Here is a 10,646-nt window from a genome sequence, read left to right on the forward strand (position 1 = left end):
TAAAATACAATAAACAATTTGACTTTATGAAATTTCAAAACAAGAATCATATTAAAAAATAATATTCTAATAATATTTTATTTAACTTTAAACTTTTATCTTAACACATTTCATCTCAACTCACTATACAAACCAGTGTAATGGCACTAAAAATACACAAAAACAGAGAGTGGGAGAGAAAAGAAAGGAACAGAAGAAAAATCATATGCACATATATGGCAAATATCAATCCCAAATAGAAAAGGGGCCTCCAGGATAAAATTTATAGGTATGCCAAGAATGGAGCCAAGAAAGGGTCATCTAGGACCCGATAATTCATCCGGAGGGATGTGGGAAGCGGAGTCTATGATCCAACCAGCATTTGGGTGGGCGATATTATTGAAGTCTTGACGGAACACCTCCTCCTTCTGCCACTCCTCCCATCTTTCTGCCAATCCATCACCTTCAAGCATTCTAACGACATCTGACATCTTGGGCCGCTCCATCGGGGCGCCTTGTGTGCAAAGTAAGGCCACTTGGATCAACTGCTCCACCTCATCATCGATATAGTTACCCTGCAGATCCGGATCGACCAATTTTTCCAACCTCTTATCTTTCAAAAGTCCTTTCACCTGAATGGTCAAAACTAATGTCAGGCAGTTCAAATAACCTCAGAAATTAATACGAAAAAGAGACTCTTCATTTAATATTGAGCTACCCAAGAAAAGATTCTAATACCATGTAAAGTCAATAAAACATTGCTAATATGTCGTCAAATGATATATTCCTAACAAGTAAATCCGTGATGTGAAGATCTGATTTACGTACCCAATCAAGCAACATAACATCATCATCGTTTGCAAGCCGAGCGAGATCAAAAGCCCTTTGGCCCGTTATCAGTTCAAGAAGCATGACCCCATACCCAAAAACATCAGTTTTCTCTGAAGACTTTCCAGTTGAGAGGTACTCTGGTGCTATATGCCCAATTGTGCCACGTACAGCAGTAGTGACATGAGTATCTTTGTAATCCATCAGTTTAGCCAACCCAAAGTCTCCAACAACTGCTTCAAACTCTTCATCCAACAATATGTTTGCAGCTTTTACATCACGGTGAATGATTTTAGGATCACAATGATCATGCAAATAAGCAAGCCCCCTTGCAGATCCTAATGCAATGCGTTTCCGTTTGGGCCAATCAAGGGGGGCTGTGATTCCGAACGTTCTAAAAAATGCATAGATAAAATCATGAGAGGACAATTGAAAATTAAAAGAACAACAGGCCACATAACATTTGAAATTTATTTTGGTGTGTGCATGGGTGTCTGAGATATAATTAGTGTGAACAATTTGTTTGGATGTAGAGCCCATAAGAAGTACAAACTTTTTACCCATACAATAAATCATTGATTATCTCAATTTTTTTTTCTCGAATTATCTCAGACTGAAACATATGTAGGATTTTACACTTGAAATCTAACCAAGATGGCAAGTTAATTTCACATGCGAAATTGGTAAACTGGGAATATATAAAAGTAAAACATGTCGCATGAAATCAAATAAAACATTTGATAATACAGAAAAATGAGTATGATACAGAAAAGCAGCTAACAAGGGTGTACCTCTTAAACATGATGCTACACTTCCATTGGCCATAAAGGGATAAACAAGCAATCGTTCTGTTGGTGTCATGCAAAAACCACGTAGACGAAGCAGATTACGATGCACAGCCATGCTAATCATTTCTACCTCTGTTTGGAACTGCAACTCCCCACCCTGGGTACGCTCCTCTTTAAGTCTTTTTACTGCTACTAAAGAGCCATCAGCCAAGCGTCCTTTGTAAACCTTACCAAATCCACCTCTTCCCAGAATGTTTTTGTTGCTAAAGCTATCTGATGCAACTTGCAGCTCACGCAGAGAAAACCTTTTAAGCTGGCCCAGATGAACTTCTGGATCTTCCTCAGCTGCAAATACAAACCAGTAAGAAAGAGATCCATCTGCAACAACAAAAGAAAACAATTATTGACTCACGAACCAGGAACATCAAAGAAATGATCCTGTGGCTTTCTTCGTCGCCACCAAGCAAGTGCAATTGCAGGGGCAGCAAAAAGCAGAGCAGCTCCAGCAGCAACTCCTCCAGCAATTGCTCCAGTGGAACTACCTGAAACAATTCAGAATTTGATCAGACAACATAAAATGTTAACTCCCTCCTCACCTCATCATTGGTCTCATGATTTTTGGGAGACTTCAACCTAGGTGTGATGTACATTCTAGAGTACTTCAAAATTGACTTGGATAGCATCATCCTACTTTCTCTCTCCCCCTTCTATGTTGGGTGAAACAGACTTATCAAATATTAATCCCCAAAAGTTCAGTCCGACTGTCCAAACAATGTCAACTTTCTCCTTTTCCTCGCTGAGGAGGGAGCCAAGGGGCCTAGGGAAAGGGGGGATGGATGGTATATGGTATGAAGATGCTCTTCAAGCTCCAGCAGACTTGAATCAGATCTGAGATAAAGCTACCATCAAAAGGTTTTGAAACAGAACAACCCACCTTTGCCGAGGCATTAATTGCACATACAATCCATTTCCAAACAGTTGCTACCAAAGACATTTATTGCACATGAATCCTTCAAACTTGTATTAAATCAGGATAAAACGGAGGAAAAATGGAAGTGGATATATTGCAAAACTTGGCGAGTTATAAAATGCCAAAAAAAAAGTTTCTTGAATATGTAAGACAAAACCAAAGAGCTAAAAAAGGCATCATCAATACAATTAGAGTTTATATTGATGATGGAAACATCGTTAATAACGCACCTGGAGAAGAAACTGGTGGAGGCGGAGTAAGAGGAGAAGTGGGAGTAACTGAAACATTATTAAGTCGATTATTTTTAAAACTGCAAAATTTGGATCAAGCCATCAACAACCGAAGAACTCGTAAGAATTTGGATCAGCCATCAAGAATGCTACCAAGGAAAATAGAAAAAAAAAAATCACTACACCTGATAGGAGTGAATAATGAAAAGGAACCATTAACTGGAATATCTCCTGTTAGATTGTTGTTTGATAGATCTCTGCATTTGATAGGGAAAGAAGATAATGTCACATTTTTGCAATGTGTTTCATGGTGAGAAAACAAAATAAACTTATTTAATCATGAAAAAATTAGACATCAAGATGATACTCACAGGACTTGCAGTGATGTAACATTAGTTAAAGACATAGGAATTCCTCCTACCAAGCTGTTGTTGTTGAGACGCCTATTTCACAAAATACATACTGTTATTTTACAGATAACCAAAATGTTATTGCATTGCCAAAACAACTATTTTATCCATCAGTTATATGGCCAATAAGTACACACAATCAACATGATACTGATTCAGAACAAGAATCACTGTAGAATGTCGATGTTTCTGTAATCACACTTGATCACATGCTACATCCAGCTATGATTAATAGGTGTAACCCGGCTTGTATAACACATTACTTGAATTCTAGTTAAGCATTAGTCTCTTTTCATTGATCATATGAGACTAACATAATGCATGTGTTGAGTGTGCAAGTGGGAGGTGACAACATTAAACGATGTAGGTAAAATAAAGTGTGAGCTAAACAACTCGGCCAAACAGTTCTGTTTAATTTTTATATATATATATCATAAACGGGTCAAAACATGCTCCTAACATCTGCGACTTTCCACCCTAAAGCTATTATACTTAATTAATGACATGGATGAAGACCTCAAACAGCAACTGATGCAGGATGATTAAGACATCTTAAGAGGGAGAAGAAGAAGCAGGGAAGCAACATGAAGAGAAAAGAAAGCTCAAAGAGATAAGACGAGGAAAGGTGGCAAAGATGAGAAAGGAGAAAGAGAGAAGAAGAAGCAGCAGCTTGGGAGAGGGAAGAAAAGAGGAAAGGTGCCAGCAGTTCTGAATATGTCAACAACTAGGAACCATCGACAAATGGATAATGAGAAGTGTTTTCCTCGGTTTTTTCAGAATTGTTTGCCAGGATTTTTGCACAAATACCAAGTTAGAACAATATAGTAAGAAAAGAGAAAGGAAAGTAAGAATGAGAAGATAAGAGAAAGATGACTTGTTCGGAAAGAGAACTCTAAAATTAGGTTTCTCCAAGTTGTACTATTTAACCTCACATAGTGCAAGTACATAAATGCCCTCTAATATCATAATAAAAATGAAGCCATAAATTAACACGTCGATGGGCATTACCACCTAAAATTAACGACCCAACTTCTTACACTTTATGTGCAGAATTTAGCATAGTGGGATTGATTTCTATGCTGTACTATATCTAAAGCCTCCCAAATCTAAACAGCATTTTGAGCACCATTATATGACGAACATCAATAGCAATTATATGATACCAGAGCATGTTGCCTTTGGAGTTCCGACCACAGGTTCACCTTTTTTATTTAGTTTTTATCTGCCAGTGCAATGATATTTCCATCTGAATCTATTCTACAATAAGGATATACAAATTTGGAGTTAGAACCAGCAATATTTGGGCCGGGCAACTTTTTATTGTTCCAGTTAATGATTTTCAATACCTTATCTCACTTCATACACATGTCTGCATGTGTGTGCGAGTTTAAGTATTTACCACAATGCGGATAGTTTAGGTAAATAAAAAATAAAAAATCTAATTATAATTAGAAGAAAACTTCTATCCAAGTCCACTTAGCCAGGTTTTAGTTCATCAAAATACATGTTCTCAGGCAGGTGAGCTAAATAAATAGACAAAAGAAAGATAATCCAAGAAGAAAGATCAAGAAAAAATAAATGAATATATTGACTTGGACCATTTGGACCATAAGATGAAGGATAGATGGTCATACAGAAATCGAAGTTTTGAAAGGTCACCCAATGTGGTTGGAATGGGTCCACTTAAATTGTTCAAGTAAAGATCCAAGCTCACCAAGTCTGTCAAATTCCCAAGCTCATCCGGAATGCTTCCGCTTATAGCATTACTATAAAGTTCCCTGTCAGAACAAGATGATTTAAAGATCTGTAGAAAAGAGAACAAAGAAAATATATTTGCAACTAAATATACAACCACGGGCACAGCTAGACAGCCATTCCTGAGATAGATGGAAAAAAGTATTGGCTACAACATATACATGGTGTTGAATATTGAAAGATGTAATCCACCAATGAAATCGAGAACATCCACTCTCAAAGTGCATTTTTAGCTATAACTCTTGAACAACAAAACAGATAGTTGGCAGGTGAACATGTGCAAAGAGCTGCATTATTGCCACAAAAATGTACAAGTGGCTAGACCAATATCATATCAACCATTTGCATTCTAGATGAAAATCTATCTTCCATAAGCACTTCATTAACCAGAAAAACAAGTTAAGGGGAGCGCCACTTGGTAGATGGGAAGCATACAAGAGAAATACCAAAAAAGAAAAACAAAATATAAAAGTTTAAGGATCCAAAATCTCCCTCAGATTTAAGAAAGCAACTCAGAACCCACATCCAATGTTTGCTCAGAGGGAGTGTAAAAGCAGAAACTTCAACTCACAACCCTCAAATTCCATGCACTCCTCACCAGGTATGATACATCAGATACAAGGTAACTACCATCCAAATTTCACCGCAGTGAGTACTTCAAAATTACCCCTTCCAACATGCCAATAAATCATCTATTGGGCATAACTCGTGAAACCCAAAACAGGCCACACCAATGATCCAATTTACCAGCTATTTCATAGTGATCTTCTATCTCTCTGTTTGGTTTAAACACACCACACCATCCATAACTATTGTTTGAGAGCTTTCACAAATTGCTACTTGTCAAAATATTTCCTAGAGCATGACTTGCTTCTTTCGATCGTAAACCTTAATTAGGTGTTTCTCATGTATACTACCTGTGTACCTGGGCTTTGCCTATTTCTATTAATAAAATTCCTATGATTACCTATCAAAAAAATATATTTCCTAGAGCTACTGTCCAAGTGAAAAAAAAATGCCACTGTTAGCAGTTCTCTAATTTTCCAAATCTTCCTTCATGGAAAGAAATTACCTGCATCCAACTGATCATAACCTCAAAATAGAATTTTACTAGAAAGCCATGACTTCTAGCAGGATTCCATATCATTTTTTTCTCACCCTCCCTACGAACCTTCGTAAAACGTAAAACATCAAGGACCCTGAACTTTATTTGAGCATCAGTACATTATTCTCCCCACGAAATTCCATATTTTGTATCTACCAACCTCCGCCATAAAGCATCCCCATATTTTAAAATGTTGTTTCTAGAAAATTATATAAAATGTAACTCATTATGATGCTCATATGCATTTGTGACCACTTGCAACATCAATGTCTCCACTGATTGAAACTTATATCACATACTTGTATCTCGCATTTCTTGGACATAATGAGGGTAAATAGCCCTTCTAAATATTTGAGGAGAGTCTCAACATGCAAAACAATGAGGGAAAATTAGGAAAGTAATAAATTACAAAAACAAATTGACAATGATATTCCATGAAAAGTTAAAATCTCCATGGAGGGTCAACAAAATGGGACGAATGGAGTAAAATGAATATCACACAATATGCAATGCAATAGAAAGTCAATATACTAAACAAAGACCAATGTAAAATAAGACAACAATGATAGGGAGGGTACTCTATTAAGCATCTAGAGAAATGAGAAACTTATGTACCGAATCATCATGATATCCATGTACCTTAAAGCATGAATAACTCTTAAGCAACACACTAATGCAACCTACGAACAATTAAACCACATCTTGGAAAAACAATAAAATAAAAATGTCATCTTTTAGCCATGAAGATGTACATCCTTTTAAGACGTGAATAAATTTGCATATTGACAAATCTTTGAGAATTTAGTCTCCATAAACTTTTAAGTGAATATATATTAAACATATATTTCATACAAAGACGGTATATGACATTTTATAGGAGTAAACAGGAATATTTACATGAAGGCTCGATAACAAGCTCATCCATGCCATCATTAGTCATGAAGAGCACAAAAGGGTATCCAAGCCATTTACTGCCTTTGAGTTAATTGAAAAAAAAAGCTAGAAGAAAATATTACCCTTAAAGCATGTAAACATGAAGATGACTTACAAGTACTGCAGATTTTCAAGCGAACCAAGTTGTGGAACTAGTTGACCAGTCAGATTTGCATTTCCAAGATCACTGGGTGCAACAGATACATAAATGTATCATCATCGTATTTTAATATTTAAACTTAAAGAGTAACATCAAGTACAAGTAGCAAGTCACATAAGCTTACACCCGCGTCACGCTATTATCGCTATCACACGTTACATGAAACCAAGTGCAGGGGTTCACGAGGGTAGCATCCCAACTTTGCAGAACTCTATTAGGATCATCTAAATTGTTCTTCAATGCATTCAAGGCATCGCCTGTCTTACATGAGTAAGGTAATCATCACATCAATTAGTAGATTCAAAATTGAAGGTAAAAAATTTATCATCCAAGCTTCCTTAACATGATGAAGGGAGCTCTCTCAACATTGCAGACAGCCAGTACTCAGTTTTCAAGTAATTAACATGCAATCCAGTTAAAACCATACTTTTTACCAGCATCCAGAAAAGGAAAAACTGTCCTTGAATTTGAAATTATAATCCAACAATAAAATGGGGGGAGGGGGAACTGTTATACTTAAAGCCTACACAAATATAGAACTAGACAGGCTATCCATGCTTAGTAATTAAATTGCAATCTTAGATGCTATATTGGCTTAGTGGGAAACACATATAAGGGTTCTAGAAAGATTTAATCAAAAGCCCCAAACATCATGCAATTGTTATCAATTATATACTCTCCTCGATAACAAACGAACCCAAATTCCTGAAGTGTCAAGTAAGGCTATGCACCAAGTGCATAATGAGACAAAAAAACCCTTTAAAACAATTCACACCAAGTCTAGCTGGTTCTCCTTGAGTAAACGGTCCCAGAAAGCCCAGTAAATTTTAAGTCCAAAGCTTCCTAATCACCAATAATTACAAACAGCACGATAGTTTTTTTTTTTTTTTCTTTTTACAAAAATAAATTAGTATGATCCTTCAATTCCACGATACAAATTCATCCAAAAACATATAAGAAATAGGAATCCATATAAGTTCCCAAGCTTTCTTTCTTTTTCCTTTTATTTTCTTTTAAGGATTATTTGGCAACTGAGCAAATAGAAGTAAGAACTACTAAACGAATAAAACTCAATTTCCTTTGAACTCGGAATTCAATTCACCACACAACAATAAATGGAAATGACGATTCCAAAGACACTCAAATTTCAAGAGTTGAGACTGTATCTAAAACTAGCAGAAAGCATCATAAAAGCATGACTAGCACGCACCTTCCGCATTAGCAGAGACCTTTGATACGAAACCGATCACCAGAATTGACCATAGAAAAAAAGCACAAACCGGAACCGAAAGATTCAGCCTCTCCATTATTTCTAATCCCGATTCATAACATCAACTCTTTGTTCCTCGTCCCAAACCACTTCATGGATAGCTAAAACCACATCAATCGCCTCAGTTCCTCGAGAGTCCTCGGACACGTTGACCGAATCAGCTCCAAGCAACCGCCGAGTACACTTACAAGAGAGAGTGAAACACTGCGAAATCCAAATCCTGGGAATATTTGTTCGTCTTCTTCTTTTGCTTGTAAAAGGAACCTAAACTTTGTTTTGCATGTGATCCAGGGAATCGAATTGGGGAGGAATTTTGTTCGGTACCCAAAAAGAAATGGCATGCAAAGTCACGAAAGACCATCAATTTTTCCAACATGATATTCATATAGGTATATTATGATAAAATATATTTGCGAATTATCTAACCGTCGCATGTCATTTTAAAAAAAATAAGTAAAATATAAGATTTATATAAAAAAATTAATTTTTTAATAATAGATTTTAATCTTTTTCAAAATAATTATACGGCGTTTATATATTTCATAGTTATATGTAAAATTATTTGGTATATTATATTTTATCCTTCAAACTTTCACTCAATTTATAATGTACTTTTAAAATTAATAATTATATCAAAGTAGACCTTTAAATTTTCAAAACTTTCCAATCTTCCCTTCCATCTATCAGCAGTATTAAATCTAATAAAAATTCATTGCTCGTGCTACTCATGTGTATAATATTAACTGTAAAAATATAATTTTCATATAATTTATTATCATTGACTATATAAAATATAAAATAATATATATTATCAATTAATAATAAATCATAAATCATAAAATAATTTTTTTATTAATTTATATATGATTAATGAATATCAAATAATTTCATTGTGTACATAAATTATTTATACTTACTTATAACTTAGGTATAAAATAATTTTATATATAGGTAATGATTAACAATTTATTATAAATTGATAACATATATTATTTTTTATTTATATGGTCAAATATAATAAATTAAATAAAAATTATATCATTATAGTGAATTTTTGTTGTATTCGACACTACTAGTAGACGTAAAGGAGGGATTGAAAAATTTTGAAAATTTAAAAGTTCACTTTAATGTACTTATTAATTTTAAAAGTAAATTGTGAATTGAGTGAAAGGTAAAATGTAATTAATTCCATTCATCTTCTCTCGGATGCACGTGATATCATCAATTTCAATTTGAAATGAAATTTATCCTTTTATTAAAATAAATAATCTATTATTTATATTTTATATAATTTTGGAATAAATGATCAGTTCAGTCATTTCAGTCCTATTAATTATTTTATTTCTTTATCTACCATTCAGTCCTATATTAAATTAACATAAAATTGATCATTTCTCTTTATAAGAATTTTAAAAAATCATATCAATAAATAAATATTAGATAATTTAAAATTTTAAAATAAACTTCATAATTTTACTTACTAATTCTTCATATTCTTTCTACTATGTCTAGTTTTTAGTAGTTAATAATTAAGTCATGCAAAACTCTAGGATCAAATTATAATTAACCTTCATAACTAGTAGCTTTCTATACATGTTATATGAGTGAGCGACTAATTACTAGATAATTTAAAAATATGAACACAAAATCATTTCGTGCCATTATCTTATTAAAAATTGGTATTCATGTATGAATTCTGATTACAATGGCATGTAAAATTTTATATCATCCAATAAATAATTAATAAAATTATATCCAACCAAAAAAAAAAAAAAAAAAAGGAATGGTCTAGTTGCAAGGTCAATTAGTCAAATTCATTGTTCTGATAAATTAATTATATCGTTTATTTGATTAAATAGTAAAATTTAGGACGATGCTACACATCGTCTTACACCACACACCATATGTGTTTTATTTTATTTTTAATTTTTATTAAATTAATTGAGTCATTTTACTTATCATCCATATACCACATATTAGATAAAGAAAAAAAAAATTATACTGAGTTGAGATGGATTTCGTTTAGTTACTTAACTCATTATTATAATTTTTTTAAAAAATATAATAAATAATTCAACTTTTTTAAATTTTAAAATAATAATAATATTAAAAATAATATTTTAATAATATTTTATTATTTCAACTCAACTCAACTTAATTAAACAACAGCCTCTATGTTCATATCAAGGGAAGGACAAGTCAATGATTTATGAGCATT

At 33.6% G+C, this 10,646-nt stretch overlaps 1 protein-coding gene across 1 annotated transcript; it reads right to left on the minus strand.

The window, feature by feature from the left end:
* Window positions 1-191: 191 nt before the first annotated feature.
* On the minus strand, window positions 192-8,807 carry LOC121257766 (BRASSINOSTEROID INSENSITIVE 1-associated receptor kinase 1-like). The gene is given in 12 exon segments (XM_041158981.1): window positions 192-611; window positions 808-1,181; window positions 1,184-1,201; window positions 1,599-1,940; window positions 2,012-2,137; window positions 2,796-2,875; window positions 2,981-3,052; window positions 3,167-3,238; window positions 4,840-4,983; window positions 7,114-7,185; window positions 7,283-7,415; window positions 8,369-8,807. Coding segments are annotated over 12 exon segments (1,845 nt in total). The 5' UTR covers window positions 8,466-8,807; the 3' UTR covers window positions 192-296.
* Between the last annotated feature and the right edge of the window lie 1,839 nt (window positions 8,808-10,646).

The sequence above is a fragment of the Juglans microcarpa x Juglans regia genome, chromosome 3S, assembly GCF_004785595.1.
Source record: "Juglans microcarpa x Juglans regia isolate MS1-56 chromosome 3S, Jm3101_v1.0, whole genome shotgun sequence".
NCBI lineage: Eukaryota > Viridiplantae > Streptophyta > Magnoliopsida > Fagales > Juglandaceae > Juglans > Juglans microcarpa x Juglans regia.